The sequence below is a fragment of the Tursiops truncatus genome, chromosome 17 (genome assembly GCF_011762595.2).
Source record: "Tursiops truncatus isolate mTurTru1 chromosome 17, mTurTru1.mat.Y, whole genome shotgun sequence".
Classification (NCBI taxonomy): domain Eukaryota; kingdom Metazoa; phylum Chordata; class Mammalia; order Artiodactyla; family Delphinidae; genus Tursiops; species Tursiops truncatus.
Window position 1 is genome coordinate 3142233 of NC_047050.1, and position 19481 is coordinate 3161713.

Genomic DNA, 19481 nt, shown 5'->3' on the forward strand with positions numbered 1-19481 from the left:
AGATTTTGTCAGTCAGAAGTTCTGCCAATTTACCTTTGGCAAATCACTTTAAACGCTTCAAAATTGTTGTCTCATCAATAAAGGAAAGCAATACCAGCCCAATTTTTAAAAAACAGCCTTAAATTAAAAAACAAAACAAAAACAAAAACCTCTGCTACTCAAATCTGAACTCACATCAGTTAAACACAAAATAACTGTAAGGTACATTATCATCATTATTATTCTTGTCGTTATTATTACTTCATATTCAGGAACTAAAACAAATATAGTGCAAGAATTCTCTTGAAGTTGGCTTATTAAGAGAGACCCTCTAGTCAATACTCATAAAATACCTATATTAAATTAATACCTAAATTAACTTAAGATAATTTCATCTTAGACTTAAGTCTTAACCAAGAAAGTAATTTCACTGTTAATTTACAAATTTATAAATCTCCTTCAAGTACTACTTTCAATCTAATTTTCTTAGGCGTATAATTTAATTACATGACTACTGGGATTCTTTATTGTAGGAAAAATTATTGCAGACTTAAGAAATATGATTTACTTTATAAATCACTGCTTTGTATGCAACTTCCAAGAACACATCCAATGTACAATATTAGGTTACCTTATTATTGTTATTGATGCTATAGTTTGAAAATGATATGTAAAAGAAAGTCTGGTACTGAAATACTTTACCATTTAATTTTCCTTTGCATTGCCAGAATATACGCAATCCTTCCAAATATCTGATCAGAAAGGCAAAACTGACAGGTTCTCATCTGTTCTCCTTTTCTTAACATTTATTCTTCGCATATATTTTAATGATCCACAATGTTTAAAACGTACTAATCTTGTGATAAGAGGATACAATGAAGGTCACCCAAACATTGCTGCAGGTGAAGAGCAAACGCTCTGGAAACCAGCACCAAGACACGTAATTGACTGTGAACGTCTCTGGGTCCTCACAGACTTTACAAATCACAGGCTAGAGGGGACCAGAGTTAAACAAGAGGCCTGCACTCTGCGAACTCCTGACGCAGCCCCTCATGTCTGCTACTCAGGTAGCACTTTTGATACACTTATGGACAAACAGTGAAGAACCAAATCGTTAAAGTCCTCCAACTCTTCTGAAAGACTGAAAAGTCTTAAATTAAAAACAGAGCCTTAAAAAAGTCAAAGCAGTAACACTACCTTCACATTAACAAGGATATTATTAGAACTGTCAGAGAAAACAATTTAAGGAATGTGGCCAAAAGCCAAAAAAGCTAAGCTTTTTTTTTCCCCTTTCATTCAAAATGCTGTTATTACATGCTAAAACATGGATGAATCCTGAAAACATACGCTAAGTGAGAGAAGCCGGTCACGGATGACCACGTATTACGTGACTTGTGTACAGAGAGTGGCCAGAAGAGGTGAATGCAGAGACGGAAAGTAAGTGAGGGGTTGCCAGAGTGTAGGCGAGGGGGTTAGGAACGGGGGTGACTGTTTCGGTGGACACGGTTTCTTTCTGGGGTGTGGAAAGCGCTACAAAATCAGATGGTGGCAATGGTTGCCCAACTCTGTAAATATACTAAAACCAATAGCAAATGGAAAGCTTTTATGGTATGAGAAACAGATTTCAATAAAGCTGTAAACAAACAAACCAAAAAGCCTACAAAAAACTGCAAGTTAACTTGCTCGCTCACACGTGCCAGGTTTCCATGTGGTCAAGAGCCACGTGGGGCTACCAGGGTGGACACCGCAGATATAAAGAACGCTGCCATCACCCCGGAGAGTTCTACTGGACAGAACTGCTCCAGAACATTAAAAGGCAAGATAAAATGAGCAATATGGAGAACCTGGCAACTTACATTACTTACTACCAACGAAACCATGTCCATCCAGCAATAAGTGCGGCCGGACCGGGTCTACAACAGAGAACAGGACGCGCGAGCGGAGAGTCACCACGGTCCCCTGCACACAGGTATGAAAGAGGCTGGAGAGAGGGAAAAGAATGCCCAGATTCTCCTGACTCCTCCAAAGGCTGGGAGAGATCACGGTGGTCCTCTTTTTGTCAGGGCAGCGGCCCAGCAATCAACATCTAAGCCTGGGCGGCGTCCTCGGAAAAGTAGAAGATTGATAATTCCCGCGCAAGAGCCGACAAAGACTGAACGCACGGCTGCAGGTAAGTTAGGGTAAGTACATGTCATGTGCTGGAGTTTATTATGTTTACATTTAGGTAAAAACAACACAAATCCCTTTCAGAAGATTTCATTTATATGATGTCATTTAAATAAAAACGTCTGTAATGATCCCCTCATAACTTACGATGATGCTTCTGTGCCATTTTAGAAGTCAAGACTGTTGCATCCTGCTAATTTCTCATTTTGCTGTGTGAAGCTCTGTTCTGTTTGTTTTATACTGACATCAAGTGGCAACAGCACAGAATGCAGTTTACCAAACCTTTTCTATGCTGTCTGAAAACCTAAAGGGATTTTAAGATAGAACGTCAATATTCTTTACAAGTCTGAGTAGGTGAGGCAACCTGGAGAATGCCTAAAGCTCCCAGTCCAGTCCAGGTGCCTCAGAATCCTCTCGGTAAGGAATGCGTCTCCTTGGGGGTTCTGCCACCGTGAGCGGATGACCCTGGGCAAGCCGGTGTGCCTTTCCAGCCCCACTGCTCATCCCTAAAACGTGGCTTACGGTAAGACCGATGTCAAAGACGGGGTGTGAATATTCAAGGAGATGTAAATGCAAAACGACTAAAACACTGCCAGGCACACAGGAAGAGCTCCATACATACCAGCTACCAATTCTGATCCCCCTACTGAAATACAAGTATCAAAGGAAGCGCTATCACCTCTCTGTCAACTTCTTTAAGTCTCTGCCTTCCAAGCTGCCAGCCTTCTGAGAAGGTAGGAACCTCCAGCAAGGGACAGGGAGGATGTTCAGGTGTGAAGCACTGAAGGGAAGAGAGGGGACATCAAAGGCCAGCTTTTCTTCACTCACAATCACCCCTGATGCTAATACCGTTTGGGACGTACGTGTCTGAGTCGACCAGATAAACCACTTTGACTAACCACTGCCAATTCAATAGATCAGCGCTGTTTTTCCCACACGCCGGACAGAAAAGAGCAAAAGAAGAATGTCACGTCACCAGAGCTCACACCTCACTGCGTGAGCTCTACTAACCTCCAAACACTTTAATAACCACTTAAGTTTATTCCGAAAACACCTTTTAAAATTTTTACAAATAAGTCTAATTAGACAATTTTTCAAATCAAACAATTTTTCAAAATTTCAAACCGGTGGAAAGAAACTCAAGTCATATAAAATAAGGACTCCCAATTTAAACATCTGCTTATGGCTGAATATCTAGACTTCGAACCTACCACCTCCTTCCCCCACCCTGGCCCCAAGACTGCTCACTTAGTTCTATACCCTGTTCTGATTTCAGAAGACGCGTGGCCATTTTCCGGCTTGACACACTCACTGTTTGTCAAGTCCCTCGACCCGTGCCCCAACAGAAGCCCCACTCCTGGCTTTGAGATGGACTGTGTCACCCTCTCTAGTCTACGAGCACACACACAGGGGTGTGGCCTGCGGGTTATGGACACGGACCCTGCGTGGCCCCCACACAGCTTCACTGAGGTCTAGCACAGGCCGGTGGGAGACACCATCCTCGGAAGGTGCTTTCCGGTTTCCCAGAGATATTTTTCCAGCAAAGGAAGCTGAATACGGCTCACCTACCTTTTTAACTCTTCCCCCACCTCGCTCTCAGCTGGCGCTAACCACGGCAACCCATACTTGCCCAAATCTATTGGCAATTCTTGAACTAGTCTGAAGACAGCAAAGTTAAACCACTCCCAACCGGGGGGGATGACCCTAACCAGGAAAGGAACTGGGGGGACACGATTAGTTTTAACCTTTAACCTTTTGGCTCTACATAAATGTGGGGCAGGATTGGCCTGAAAAAGGGGGAGGGAGAGTCTGGCCACCACGTAGGCCCCCATTAAACCCTGAGCAACTCAGGCAAGTAGTGGGTTTTCGTACCAGTGGGGAACGGAACTGTTTTCAGCTGCCTGGCGCAGGGTCCGTGGATCTGTCAGACGTTAGCGCCTGTGAGACAGCTGAAGTGTTAAGAGAGGAGCTCTGGTTACTCACTCGACTTGTGCATCTGAGTCCAGACTTGCTCTGATTCTCAGGCCTGAGATAAAGCCGCCTGAAGAGAAGAGCAACAGGAAGAGGAAGCCCCACATCCACCGACAGCAGGAAGCAACCGCACGGCCCAGAAAGGCCTACACGCAGCTTTCACACCACCATTAACCCAACCAAATCCGCGGATTTACATCCGGGGGACTAGGGAACATCTTCAAAACGTTAAATGTCTGGGACTCAAAACAACTTAAATTCAGGGTGTTAGGAGGCCAGTGAACGAACAAGGAATGTACTTACATCGCTTGAAGAGACTGTTCCTGTTTCAACAGCGACACCGCTACCACGCAGTTTCTATTACGAAATAAATAACTTATTACTTAGTTTTGTTTTTAATTTTATCCTACTTCATCAGCTTATGAAAGAGAGCTAAGCAAATTTTATCACTGTTTTCCTAATCCTACTGAATGGAGTATCATCAACTAATAAAAAACGTGGGGATGATACGAAATATTCTAAACGTCGTTACACTCTTCCGGATAATATCTTAATCAATAAATTATTTTAAAAGGAACAATAATAAACTGAATACTAAGTTCCAATTACATTTCATAAGTGAAGCGAGGGCAAATTTCCAAGTCTCAGGATTTACTTCCTGAGTCATTTTTCCAACGAGACAACTGTGTTAGGCTGAACTATCTACACTATATTCTGCGGCAAAGCTTTCAAAACAGGTGCCTGATGATGGGAAGATACTACATGGAACTTAAAAAATTAGGTTATCCACGGCAATGCTAACACATTATAATGATAATCAGAACCTCACCTGTTACACAGAAATGACCAAAGAAAATTTAAGGTAGAAAGTCAGAAGCTGAATAGGCAAGAGAAAAGTGATAATGAATTTCTGAAAGGAAATTTTTATTTTGTTTTATTCAATAACTTATCTACTAAGTGCCAGGCATGAGCCCCTATAACCCAAGTATAACGGTTAAACTATTGGGAAAAAGTCTCCTAAATGTCTCTATAAAGTCAAAGAACAAAATATCCAAATTGGCACCTAATTCAGACTTTTGAAAGTCTACTTCTATCAGAATCATGAAAATGTGGTCCTTTTTATGAGGGAGAAAACGCTTACGATAGAGAAAAAGAGACCTTGCAGATACAGTGCTATCACGTGGTGTTTAAGCAAAGTAGAAAATAAAAGCCCGAACAAGCCTCTGCTTCATGCCTGTCACTACACCCTGATCAAAGGCTGTGGACAAGTGTCTGCCCACAGCAAGGGTGGTAGCCAGCCAGAGCCCAGCGGAAGCAGTGACCAGACTCTGAGGCACGGCTGGACGGGCCTGAAGCCTCTCCCTGGGGCAGGACGTGCAAAGCAGCAACGCCAGACAGTAACTGAACAAGGCCAAAGACTCGGCGATAAAAAGAGCAAGCGCGCTGGAAAGATACAGAAAGGTCTTTAAGAGCGTCTGTCTCACACCAATTCTAATGAAAAGTGTTCCAGACACTGAAATCTCTGCTTCCGCTAGTGACCGGAGAAATATCCCCCCAACTGCTGGACATGGTTACAACCACAGCTAATCATTCTAAAACTAACCAATTATCTGTGAGGCAGAGCATAAATGTTACTCGTACGGGGAAAAGTCTAAGATGAAACAACCCAAAATGTTAGCGGCACACTGCAGCGTGCATTCTTTGCTACCAGATCTCATTTTATGAGTCCAGACAGCATAAAGCCTTATTACCACCAGACCATGCCTAACACTAAAGCAGAATGAAGTTTCTTCAAAGGGAGAACTAATCTCATAAGAGGAAAAAAGAAAGGGGGGGGGGGGCGGGTTACCTCTTTAACTAAGCGCTCTGATCCCAAATGATACACATGTAGAAATAAATACATCTCATCTTCACATAGTATTTTTCATGTTCTAAGTATCTTCTTTTTGAAATATCTCACAAACTCAGTAAAATCTGCAAAACTTGCGACTCTTGTAAAAGTACTTTTAAAAACTAAGCCCAAAAGAGTGTTAAAGTATATGCTGATGACAGAAAAAATAACTGATTTTGTTCAAGACACTTCAAAAATCTCCCTATCCAAACAGAAAAGGTTAGTAGGCTCCCCCCGCAAAAAGGCAGGCAACGATAAGACAAAAAATAAATCGAAGCAAAATGTCATGGTGTCTCTCTCATACTTCAAATTAAAATCTACTAAAATCATAAAGTCACCAGCAACCTAAATTACAACTTTCCAAACCTTCACTTCAAATAGGCCCTTACTTGTCATCTAGCCCTGAGGCCACCAGGCCTCCCAGCACAGCTTCTCCTGGCCCATCCTCCATGTCCCGCCCACACCAAAGCTCGCCCCCTCCTGCCTTTCCTTCCGGATACGGATACGCCGCCCTCCCCACCCAGGTTAGCTCGCTCCTCTCCGCGGCTCGCTCCCTCCAAGCACCCTCACCACCTCTCACTTGGTCACCGGACACCTAAAGGAAAAGCAACCCTCCACTGAGCTGTCAGGAGTGTCCGGCCATCCGCCCTGCGCTGGGGAACCGAGAAGACAAAAGGGAAAACTCGTCATCTGCCAGCCGTCACCCCGAAAGCTGTCCTCCTCCACGAAGAAACGGGCTCGAGGGCCCTGACAGCAGCGAGACCACAGCAAGCAGTCTTCGTGTTTCCCTTTGGACTTAAATGCAACCCCACAAGGACACGGTAAAATCCTAAGTGGGAGTCACTGAGGGAGACATCCTCTCGGGCTGGAGAGAGCAGCCCCAGGCCACCCAGTGGTGCCTGGGACGGCCTCCTGGCCAGGACTAGAGGCGGGCTGCCTAATGAGCTGTCCCGTGCTGTCTGCAGTCTGAAGCCCTCCTGGCAGCAGCCAGGGCCAGTTTATTTATTGGTGTGACTGGTCAGACAGTTTGGCCTGGGTATGTGACCAGAGGGCATAAAGGAACCACTGCACACTTTCAAAGAACTCTCCCCAAACCAAGACTCCTGGCACCGATCTGGGTGGTCCAGGGTCCCAGGGCAGAGATGCTCGCCCATCGCACTGTCTCTCCTCCTCTCTCGTGAGCCTCACACGAGTGTACCCTTGGAGTTGTGTGCGTCCTTCCAATCCTCCAACCCGTGTGATCTCGGCAGCCACCTTCCTGGAAGGGAAATCCTCCCTACCTGCTGAAATGCATGAAGGGAAAATCCCGAGTGGCAGAAGAGACAGGAAGCTCTGAGCTGAAGCCAGTTACAGGCAGAAAAGGTGAAGCCCCTACCAGACCTGCAAGGAGCACGGCTGACTCATCAAACTCAGAATGCCTCTTTTTTAACAGAGTTTTTGTAATTTCACATAATTACCATAAATAGCTTTAGAAAACATGGACGTTATGTTCTTTTCAAAGATACTAAGAGGAATGTCTTTTACCTGTGAACTCAGCTGAGTCTTTATCCAATTGAAATAGTAATTTAAGTCACTGCCTTCCATCAATTCTTTTCCCCAAGCTGCTAACTTGGCAATAATTCTTGCTGCCTGAAAAATAAGAAATACATTTGAATATTATCCTGATTCTAAAAATCACACCACAGACCCTAAGAAACAGGACTCAACCATTTTGCTGCAGGATTTCTTTTAGCACTCAACTCCTCCAAAGATAATAGATATTTCATTTTTAAAAATATTTCTAATATGGTCAAAGGTAGTTTTAAATAGTTCCGTTAATGTGAACCAAAACCAGTTGTGTTTGAAGAATTTCACGATATTCCCTGCATTATTCTGAGTTTCAAAAGTAAGATTAGGATTCATTATAAGACCAGCAAAAATCAAAGAACACAAAAATCCTTCTTTGTGACTTTCACCGAATCAGTTGCCAGAGTTCTGAGCAATGGCCAGCCGCTGCCTCGGCCACTCAGGCCCCTGCGAGCTCTCGGTTCCAAACCTGTGTCTCGGTATAAAGTATATCCTGGGTATTGGTATAAAATATATCCTGGGTATTGGACAGTCATCTCTCTCAGTAGAAGCAAACACCCTTTTCTCCTCACTCAAAAATTTCTCAATTTTCTTCAAGCTATAAAATGAATCACGAAGGGAGGGTGGGAGGGAGATGCAAGAGGGAGGAGATATGGGGATAGATGTATACGTATAGCTGATTCACTCTGTTATACAGCAGAAACTAACACCATTGTAAAGCAATTATACTCCAATAAAGATGTTAAAAAAATGAATCATGAATTTTTTTATTAAGTAGGCAGTATAAGTGTATTTTATCAAATCATCATGTTGTACACTTTAAATATCTTATAATTTTGTCAATTACACCCCAATAAATCTGGAAATATATATAGATATAGATATACCAGGGGGAGTGGGGAAAAGCAGTATAAAATACCACTTCTCCACCCACAAACCCAATTTAATAAATATTCTCTGAGTACTTTCTATAAGCAAGTTAGTGTTTCAAAGCTCTCATCATTCAGCAAGAGTTAATCCTCGTAGAGACCGTGAAGGCTGATTAGCTAAGCCAAAAATACACTGAGGTCTGTTCCCAGACTTGCACACAGCGAGCGAGGTGACAGAGGGCAGCGTGTGTCGTGGCACATTCGGGAGCCTGCACCACGGGGGAGGGGGGGCAGAGCCCAGCACCCCGACGCCCTCACTTTGCAGTGACATGCGGTCGTCTTCACGCGCCTCGCTAAGTGAGTTCACAGACACGCTATCTAACTTAAACTGACCTGTCACAAAACAGATAAGTGACACGAAAGGATCCCTGTAAGGAAATTGTGTAAGCACAAGCTAAGGGGCAAAGACAGAGGAACCCGAGGCCTGGCGTTTCCTCTCCGAGCACAAGCTCTTCATCAGCACGGGGTAAACCAATGAGCATGACCCTCAAAATGTGAAAGATTAGCCAAAAGTAACTGAAATCATAAAGAAATGGAAACACAGACTTGGCTACACCATGAGTAACGATGAATCTTACCCTAAATGTGTATTTGGCCTTTAACATATTTGTCAATTTTATTATAAGACCATCAAAATTAGGAAAATGTTTAAATCATGTTTCCAGACAGTGAAAACAAGCCTCTACACAATTTGAAAGAAGAAAATATATTACTGTTTTTTTTAAAGTACTCTTTAAAATAGTTTATTTCATGGGTCATCCTTTTTAATTTTTTACGAATGTTTCATACAATATATGAACATACTAGTACATAAATGAATATAGATATATATGGAGAGAAAGAGAAAGCGTGTGCTCAAAACTGTTTCACTGACAGTGGATCTTGCTGTGAAAATGTAGACATCTAAGAAATGCAGCCTCAGGAGCGTCCCCTGCAGCCCACAATACGCTAGGAACAGAAAAGGCCTGTACAAGGACTGATTCTCTGATCGTCCTCTCAGACCTTCTGCTCAGTGTTATTAACACTTCAAAAGATAGCCTTTCAGGCTAAGTTTAAAACAGAAGTGTATCTAAGATATTAAAAAGCAATTAATTAACTACTTAATTAAAATAAAAATTAAACACAACAGCCGCTTCAAAGCAAAATGTAATTTCTATAGTAAAATGCAGTTAATTCTGTCACAGACCACCTAAAGCTGTTTGCACATGGGAATTTACCACAGGCTTTATTTTTAAATTTTTATTTATTTATTTGTTTGTTGTTTGTTTGTTTATGGCTGCGTTGGGTCTTCATTGCTGTGTGTGGGCTTTCTCTAGTTGCGGTGAGCAGGGGCTACTCTTCGTTGAGGTGCGCGAGCTTCTCACTGCGGTGGCTTCTCTTGTTGCGGAGCATGGGCTCTAGGCACACGGGCTTCAGTAGTTGTGGCTTGCGGGCTCTAGAGCATAGGCTCAGTAGTTGTGGCGCATGAGCTTAGCTGCTCCACAGCATGTGGGATCTTCCTGGACTAGGGCTCGAACCCATGTCCCCTGCACTGGCAGGAGGTTTGTAACCACTGCGCCACCAGGGAAGCCCTACCAAAGGCTTTTATCTCAATGAGCTCATCAAATGCCCTACAAACTTGAACTGTGTCAAAGCAACCCTGCCTCCTCTGACCTCCCAACACCCCACATTACTAAGATCCAGTAAGGAAGCGCTGCTTTGAAAAGTCAACGTCAGAGCGGTCACTCCTCTGGGTACTGGGACATTACCAAGTCACAACCGGCCCGGGTGCATTTCTTCCCTGAATCAGAAATGTGACCAATTCAAAACTTACCATATGAACAGTAAAGAGATCCTGGCGATTCAACATGGGCAGAAAGTAGGACCAGGCAGTGTTCTTGCTACGTTTAGCATAGTCAAAGAAAATGCTAACGCGCTGGTGATTTTCCTAAAAGAGAGAAAGAAAAAAAAAAACCGGAAGGAAATAAACATCACTGATCAGAACGCATTTTCCTAAAGAATGTAATGATTATACACTGCTTCTCAGCCTTTCATTTTATGTCCCCCTCAATCCATGTTTTCTCTTTCCAGTTGGTATGAGATTTGTCTCCCTGTTATTATTACAATGGGGCAGGGGGTGACGATGGGGGCAGGGGGAGATAGTTTTAAGTAAAATCACCTTTAATTATTATGATTAGTTTAAATCAGGTGAGCCACGATAACAGACCCCCCGCAGGTGTAGCAACTGAGTTACATCTCTCCTCAGCCTGCCCCTCAGTGCTGTCTGGACACCTCCATCCTCCTTCCACACAAACAAAATCGGGAAGGGCAGGGAGATCCCAATTCAGCTCTCGATGGGAGGACCAGCAGGAAGCACTTCAAGCTACTCACAGACAGGCCAGGGAAACAGGGCATCAGAGAAACCTCGGACGTCTGGGTTACCCTTACACACTGTGACAGGAAAATCGGGGCACGTAACGACAGAAAAAACAGCATAGCATACCAGCAGGTAGATCAGAGGAACAATTACTTCTTAGTTGAAACCATGCAAACTCTACCTGTCACCGAAATTTTCTCCGCATATTGCTGGCTGAAATCCACTATCTGGTTCACTAAGTGAACACGGTGGTTAAGTAGCAATATTTGGTAAACAGCACAAATAACCACATAAACAATAATTTTAACTCTCAGATCAACATTTAAATCTTTTTAAATACAGTGGTTTTAACTTTGGTCTGTGCTAGCAGTTACCTATTTGAGGAGTAGACTACTATCTCTTTAAGTAACAAATTATTATAGTCTAGACTAACAACTGAAATAGTTATGATAACGAGTTCATCAAAGAACTCGAAGTTCAGGTAGGTCTTCATTAACTCCACTGGTGGACTATTTTCAAAGCTAAAATTGTAATTCTCATTGTACACGTAAATTAACAAAGTCCCCTACACACAGAAAGAGAAGAAGCTGTCACACTAAGGTTTAACTAAGGTTAAAACCCATCTTCCTCAACAAGTCCTTCATGGATTTGATTCCTCCTTAAAAACGCACCTCCAGCCACTGCCACTCCAAGCACCCAAATCCACATCTTTAACAGAATAAGGATAAAGCCCTCTCAGAGGCACTGAGCAGCTGATACTAATATGTGAGCACAGAAAACATTTTAATCTTCAAAATTACGTGCTAAAAACTAAACACGTGAGGAAAAACAAGCAATTCTTCCCCCAAAGTATTCCACTCGGATGTGTCAAGAATAAAAAGACTGGATTGGAAATGTGTAACAATAGTCTTTAAATGGCACACAGACTCACGTGGTGAAAGTGTGCGCAAATTTCTCAACGTAACCAAAATTTTACCAATAAGATCAATTGTCAGAATACGTTTAATCAGTAGCGAAGGATAATGGCAGCTACCTACGTCTAAATCTCTCCACAGATCTTTCATTAACACAGGTCAACAGGAACAAATGAAACTATACACGTGAAGATGTCCTACTTCGGACACCGCCTTGGTTGGCAAAAATGTGAAAACCTGACAGTGCCTTCTGTTGGCAAAGCTGCAGGGAAACAGGCATTCTCACACGTTGGTGGGAATACAAAATGGAGTATTTGGCAGTATCTTAACAAAACTGCATACGTGGCTCTCCTTTATCCAGAAATCCCATTTCTAAGGATTTACCATGAAGTACACTCCCAACAATAGGAAAATACATTTGCATAAGGTTATTATCTTCATTATTTCTAATTACAAAATATCGTAACTGCTTTTTGCCCGACATCTAAGCGAGGCCTCAGTGGTAGCAGCTGCTCTCCAAGCTTGAGATGCCCCCAAAGAGAAAGATGCCAGAAAGTCGGCCACTAAGGACAAGGACCCGGAGAACGATCTAAGGGCAAAGCCAAAAAGAAGAAGTGGTCCAAAGGCAGAATTCGGGACAGGCTCAGGAACCTGGTCTTCGTAACAAGGCCACACGCGGCCAACTAGGTAGGAAGCTCGCAACCCCAGCTGTCGCCTCTGAGAGACGGGAAGATTCGTGCTTCCCTGGCCAGGCCAGTCCGTCAGGAGCTCCACAGGAGAAGACCTAGTGATGGCTTTTAAAACAGCTCAAGTAACTTACACAAGAAACACCAGAGGTGGAGATGTCCCAGCTGCTGGGAAGATGCATGAGTGGTCCCACCAACTGCCCATTTTGAAAAATAAAACTTTATTAAACCCAGTATATGTGTACCTGAACCAACCTCAATGGCTATTACATCAGAGGCCGATTAAGTAAAATATGGTATATCTACTAATGTCCTCTGTAGCTGTCAAAAAAAATATGGGAGATTGAACTGAAATGGAATGATTTCTGGCATATTGTTAAGTGAAACAAACAAAATACAACAGACTCCGTCTAGTATGTATTTCTGTATAAGAAAGAGAGGAAAATAAGAAAATACATGTGTACCTGTACACAATAAGAAAAACAGGAAGGACAAACAGAAGTCTATGACATTATGACCTACAAGAGGTGGGTGGGAGTGTGGGCAAGGGGGACTGGGGACACACCTTTCTGTATAGTTTTGACTTCTGGAAGCATGTAAACGTTTTACATAATAAAAAACAGTAAAAACCAACAGGGATGAGGAAAAAAACTGAAGTAGATTACAAACAAAAATAAATGAAGCTGACTATTTCTGGAAAAATAATATAACCACACTAAAACAAACTTGAACACAATACTCTGCACAACCTCGTTTAAAGACAAAGTACTGCAGACAAATACTGAACTCCAGGCAAAGGGCTTTTTTCGGGTATGCGGGTCAGCAATTCTGAGCCGACTTCCTCTGTATCACGGGTAACAGAGGACGAGATGACTGTGCCCACTCGCCGGCAGAGAAGACAATCCAGCATGGAACAGGGGCCTGGCATGAACTCGGGGGCGGGGCGGTGGAGGGCACAAACTGGAGATGCTCTGTGTGAACTCACGGTTCTTAATTTACGGGTTTGTAAATGTGTATAAAAATCGAGGGAATTTGTGCATGTGTGAGTGTGGGTGGGTGGGTGTGTACGTATCAGTAACACCAGGGTCTGCAGGCCAGCTCACGGCCTCCTCATTCTAGTCCAATCATAGTAACAAGGGTTACCAGGGCAGACCACAACACTCCCCATTTATCCTGACCTTACTTTCCTAAAGGAAAAAGTGCCAAGAAAGACGGAGATCATTCTCAGACGGGCTTGCATCAGTCCAGGCTGGACAGCCATCCTGAGATGATTAAATCACAACATCCCTGTAAGTGATACGATGGCCCCTAGATGGGCAGCACCCTTCCTCCTAACCTCCGGGTCCTCGGGAACAGTTCGCCCAGTGGTTGCACACAGTAGGCCAGCGATAAATGCTCTTCCTTGTAAAATGACAGACAAACGCCCTCCAAGCAGCCAGACTGACTCTTTTCTTCAAGAGACAGGCAGACTCTTGCGTCTTCAAGACTCTTTTCCCTGAGACGTGCAGACAGGCCTTGGATTTTGCAGCCAGTTGGCCTGTTTCAGAAAGACTGCTCTCAATACCAACAATCTAAACCTAGATTATACTTGAGTATAAAATACAATATTGTGGGGGCTTCCCTGGTGGTGCAGTGGTTGGGAGCCCGCCTGTTGATGCAAGGGACGCGGGTTCCTGCCCTGGTCCGGGAAGATCCCACATGCCGCGGAGCGGCTGGGCCCGTGAGCCATGGCCGCTGAGCCTGCGCGTCCGGAGCCTGTGCTCCGCAACGGGAGAGGCCACAGCACTGAGATGCCCGCGTACCGCAAAAAAAAACAAAAAAACAAAAGAAACAATATTGTGAATAAGAGAGGCCCTCTGTGTTTACGGACAACAAAGCAGTAAACAGAAACTTCATATCACTGGAAAAGTCTCAGATGATAGCCAAAATGCTCTCCAAAAACACCATGTTTCTGAGGGCAAGCACCTTGACTACAGTCAGCACTAAACTCCCAGGGCCTGGCCCTGGCCCGGGACACAGGGGCACTGAAATCTGCTGAATGACTGGAAGAAAAGAGCCACATCATCTGTGAGTAGGCAGAGCATCCGGAAAGCCTCAAGGGATGCACCGAGCACTGCTGCTGTCCAACACAGAACTCTGAGGAAATACGGAAAAAAGACATACTGATTCCCCGACATCCTAAAAACAACACAAGAGCCAGTGTGTGGGCAGCCCCATCTTTACCACCATTAGCGAATTACAACTCACACAATGAAGAAACATATACTATCGCACTCTGGAAGGGAACCAGTGCTCTAGGTGAAAGCTTACAGAAGTGCTGTTACTGGGAGAGCACAAAAAGGTGAGGACCAAACGTGTCAGGTGAAGAACACACCCACCTGCAGCGTGTCATCAACCATGGTGAGTATGTACTGAACCGTCTGCTCTTTGGAGATGTGAGTCATCAGATTTATAAATGTCTTAGCACACTAGAAAAAAATGAAATGAACGTTAACCACTGTTTTCAAATGTGCAAACACAACATTTTAATGGAATTTCATTAAAATATTATTTATCTTGCCTAAGTTAGGAGGCAGTTATAGAAAATGCCTGCCTTCTACAGATACTGTGATGAAGAATGGGAGGACCAGACTAGAGCTTGCATCAGTTTTTTAATAATTTCTAGTGACGTCAAAATTTTTGGGCTTCCCTGGTGGCGCAGTGGTTGAGAGTCTGCCTGCCGATGCAGGGGACACGGGTTCGTGCCCCGGTCCGGGAAGATCCCACATGCCGCGGGAGCAGCTGGGCCCGTGAGCCATGGCCGCTGAGCCTGCGCGTCCGGAGCCTGTGCTCCGCAACGGGAGAGGCCACAACAGTGAGAGGCCCGCGTACCGCAAAAAAAAAAAAAAAAGTTTACTATTTTTAAATAGACAGACCTCACCACTATCAACTCTTGATACCATAAAGACTAAGCTACGTAGACAAATCTAATATTATCATTCGTTTTGGGGTTTTTTTGTTTGTGTTTTTGGTTTTGGCGTTTTTTTGCTTTTACTAGGAAACAGAATACCAGAGCAGCGCAAGTACAGGAATTCAGTACAGGCACTGGAATCAGAAGGCTCTGCCCAGTCTCCACCCTATGATTTAACACCTATGTCACAGACTCTCTAGAGTTCAACAAAACTGGCACCCACGATAATGTTTCCTCCCAAACTTCCCAGGATTGTTGTGAGAATCAGGCAGAATCGTATACGGGCTCCTTCGGCCAATCAGGGCACCGTATCAGAAAATCTGACAGCGGAGTTAGATGTTATTCTAGTGAGAATACAAAGTAGAAAAAAATTGCTTAAAAAACAGAAAGGTTAAGCAACTTTGAAAATACTGTATACTCTGAAACAGTAATTTCCATGCTAGGAATCTATTCTAATTCGAAAAAATTTTTCAGAAATGCAGAAAAGGATGGAGGAATAAACATATTCAATAGGACATTTTTTCCAAAATAAACAAAGAAAACTAGAGATCTCTCAAATGTCTTCCAATAAAAAAGAGTCTTTAGTTAAATTATGATGCCTACCTACAGTGGACTATCACATGGTCATTGAGAAAACTTCTAGAATGTCTAATGACACGGGGCAGTGTTCATGGTCTAATATCTCAACTGATCACCTGACTGCCTTCAGTCTGAAGCATCTCCTGCTTCTCCTCAGGACTTCTTTTCTTTTCAAATCTTTTAATGAATTCGCAGTCTTCGGAAGAAATCATCTGCCCCCTAGAAAGAAAGAACAAGGTTTTCGTTCAGCAAGAGTTGAAGAGCCACTGGGACCAAGTGATACAGGATGCCCTGCGTCTCTCCTCTCTCTGCGAGGGCTGACACCAGACCCTGGTGTCCCACGGCCCTGCCGTCTGAGTCCAGCCGCACCACCTACTACTCATGGGCCTCCCAGGCCCTGACCAGAGCTAATTTACCTGCAAAATGGGAACAAGAACCACATGCCTTTAAGGGGCGGAATTGAGGATGAAATAATTCACATGAGGTGGTTAGCACAGGGCCTGGTCCACAGGAAACACTCACTAAAATGCCACCTCTGGGCCTTATCCAAGTCTCAGCCTATCTCCGTCCCAAGCCAATTTACTTGGCCATCTAAGTTATCAAGACAAAAACCCCTGTATACAACTTTCTGCAATCATGTCCTCCAGCATATTCTTTCCTTTCAGACCCAGAAAAATGTGACCAAACCCTCTCTGAAAACACCCCCATCCTCCCAGCAATCAGCCCGCACTCCATCTTCTTCCCCACTCCGCAGTGCTAACTTGTGATCTGAACTCCAGGCCGACCTCTCCCAGCCCCACTCACAGATCACATATATGACACAGGCACTGCACATCCTACAGGAGCAGAACTGAGGTCACGAATATATACCCCACACACACTCTATCCCCCAGCCAGGCTGATGGGACGATGGAAGCAAAAACAGACACTGTGCCCTGTTTCCATTAAGACTAAGCACTTCACCTATCACAGTTGGTCAGGAGAAAACGCACTCTGCACCCCAGGCTAGACCAAGATAATGACGCCAACCTGTCTGGTTCCAGTCCCAAAATAAATGAAGTCTTTTTTCATAAACCTGAACTCCCTAGCTCAAACAATTTTACCCCCAAATTTGGCTATGCTAACATGTAAAAGCATGCCATACCTTTCAAATAGGACAATCACAGGAAAGAGATGCAGTTTTTCTACCACTGAGAAGGTGTACTATGAAGGTTATACTCAGTAATCTGGAAATTCTGCAGCTTTCTTTTGTATTTTTACTTGGCAAGCCATTCCTTCTGAAGTCTAACTTCCTTGCATTTGTCCCAAGGAACCTTTTTTTGCTTTCTGTGTTTAAATTATTTCACCTGTAATCTTCCTCTGACAGTCCCACAATCTAACAGGCCATGGACTCCGGCCCCTTCTGTGATGAGCCAAGTCTGGTCGGGCCCCGTCCTCACAATTCTTCCCCCTGACATCACTCTCGTCCCCACTTCCCCGCTGCTGGGGTGGCTCAGCCCGATGGCCCCGGTCCAGCGGGTTTCCTGCTTCCAATCCAACCCTCCTCCACAGCCCCCTGACCTACACTGCCAGGCAGCTTTGTCAAACACCCGCCCCAGACTGTTTTACTCCTTTCATTTGGTCAGACTGTGAATGTGAAAGGCGGTTCTACCTAGCACCTAGGCAGAGGCTTTCAACAGTGACTCATTAAAACCTATATGAGCACGTCCATGTTACTTAACCTACGTAAGCAGCTGTCTACTCATCTTTAAAATGAGGATAGGGCTTCCCTGGTGGCGCAGTGGTTGAGAGTCCGCCTGCCCATGCAGGGGACACGGGTTCGTGCCCCGGTCTGGGAAGATCCCACATGCCGCGGAGCGGCTGGACCCGTAAACCATGGTCGCTGAGCCTGTGCGTACGGAGCCTGTGCTCCGCAAGGGGAGAGGCCACAGCAGTGAGAGGCCCGCATACCACAAAAAAATAAATAAATAAAAAATAAATAAAATGATAGAAAACTTATTTCACAGAATTGCTATGAAATTACCATGAAACAAGATGTGACTTACCAAGTACGCTACTTCTTTTCCCAAAAGCTTGTCTCCACGGCACCCCTCCAAGTCCTCTGCTCACTCATGATCTAATCAGCCAGTATTAGCTGGCAGCCAGCTATATGCCAGACACCGTAACGAACAGGCCACACAGCAATGAACTAGACATCCCTCCCTCCGTGAGCTCACATTCCAGAGCAGAAACCAGAAAATACACAAGCACAAAAGCAAATACTTTTTAAAAAAATATACACACACATATCATAATGCCAGGATTCTAAAAGTTTATTAAACAAAAAACTAAAGCTAGGTAGGGAGGAAAGGACATATTTTAGCTGGATTAGAGAAGACCTTCCTGAGGTCACCTGCACAGACACCTGAAGGGAGTTAATGAACCAAGTGATCCAGGAGGAACTTCCACAGACAGAAGTGTGAGTCCAAGGACACAGGGGCAGCAGGGAGCTGGCTGTGTGGGAAAGAGCAGGAACGCAGAGCAGCTGCAGGGCTGGGGGCACCGGGGCATGATCTGAACTGCACTGTTTCTTAGTTGAAGCAGAGTTGATTTACAATGTCATGTTAGTTTCAGGTGTACAGCAAAGTAACTCAGATATATATATAAAATCGAAATCTATATATAGAGAGAAAGAATAAGATCTCTATCTATCTATCTATCTATTTATCTATCTATCTATATATATAGAGAGAGAGAGAGAGAGAGAAGAGAGAGAGAGAGGGGGAGGGGGAGGGGGAGGGGGAGGGGGGAGGGGGAGGGGGAGGGGGAGGGAGAGGGAGAGGGAGAGGGGGAGGGAGAGAGAGAGAGAGAGAGAGAGAGAGAGAGAGAGAGAGAGAGAGAGAGAGAGAGAGAGAGAGAGAGAGAGATTCTTTTTCAGCTTCGTTTCCCTTACAGGTTACTACAAAATATGGAGCATAGTTCCCTGTGCTACACAGCAGGTCCGTGTGGGTCTGACCCACATTGTCTGAAATGACTCTCACTGCCCTGTTGAAACTGTACCTCCGGGGAACAGTGCCAGCAGAGACCCCCGGCCAGGACCCGCGGGCACGTGTGAGATGCGGGCAGCCTGCGCCAGGCAGCAGCAGGGCACCTGGAGAGAGGCGGTCAGACTGGGGACGGGGCCTGGATGTGCGGACCTGGGCCTGGAAGGGATGTGGACTGTCAGGGACAAGAAGAGAGGAGACGACTCCTAGGTGTCTGGCCTACAGAGCTGGCACGTGTGGGTGCCACACTCTGGCCTGCAGCAGCCTGGGCGGGGCTCCACCAGCCGACCTGAAGCTCCCCGAGCCCTGCGCGTCCTTCTGAGTCTCCAGTCCCCGCCCGGAGGCTCCTTGCCTCCCGGCAGCTCCAGCCCCTCTGCCCATGACTCCCACAGGTATCTTCATGTGCTCCCTGAGGACGTCCCCAGTGCTGCTGGGTGATGAGTCACTCCCTCCTTTTGTTATCTGGGAAAA

At 44.7% G+C, this 19481-nt stretch overlaps 1 protein-coding gene across 15 annotated transcripts in view; it reads right to left on the reverse strand.

Annotated features, from left to right (window-relative positions):
* The window catches only part of ATP6V1H (ATPase H+ transporting V1 subunit H), a 144644-nt gene that overhangs the window by 87204 nt on the left and 37959 nt on the right, over positions 1–19481 (reverse strand). For 13 of the 15 annotated variants that reach the window (XR_012327146.1, XR_002174405.3, XR_012327148.1 and 10 more), the window contains 5 exons: positions 16104–16206; positions 14837–14926; positions 10316–10429; positions 7532–7636; positions 4420–4473 (listed from right to left, as the gene is read on the reverse strand). Coding sequence is in view for 10 of the 15 variants with exons in the window: in XM_033842787.2 (XP_033698678.1) it covers positions 4420–4473; positions 7532–7636; positions 10316–10429; positions 14837–14926; positions 16104–16206 (466 nt within the window). In the remaining 5 variants the exon portion in view is untranslated. Of the gene's footprint in view, positions 1–4419; positions 4474–7531; positions 7637–10315; positions 10430–14836; positions 14927–16011; positions 16207–19481 lie in introns of those variants that run through there. The other 2 variants (XM_019925341.3, XM_033842790.2) reach the window with 2 other exon arrangements.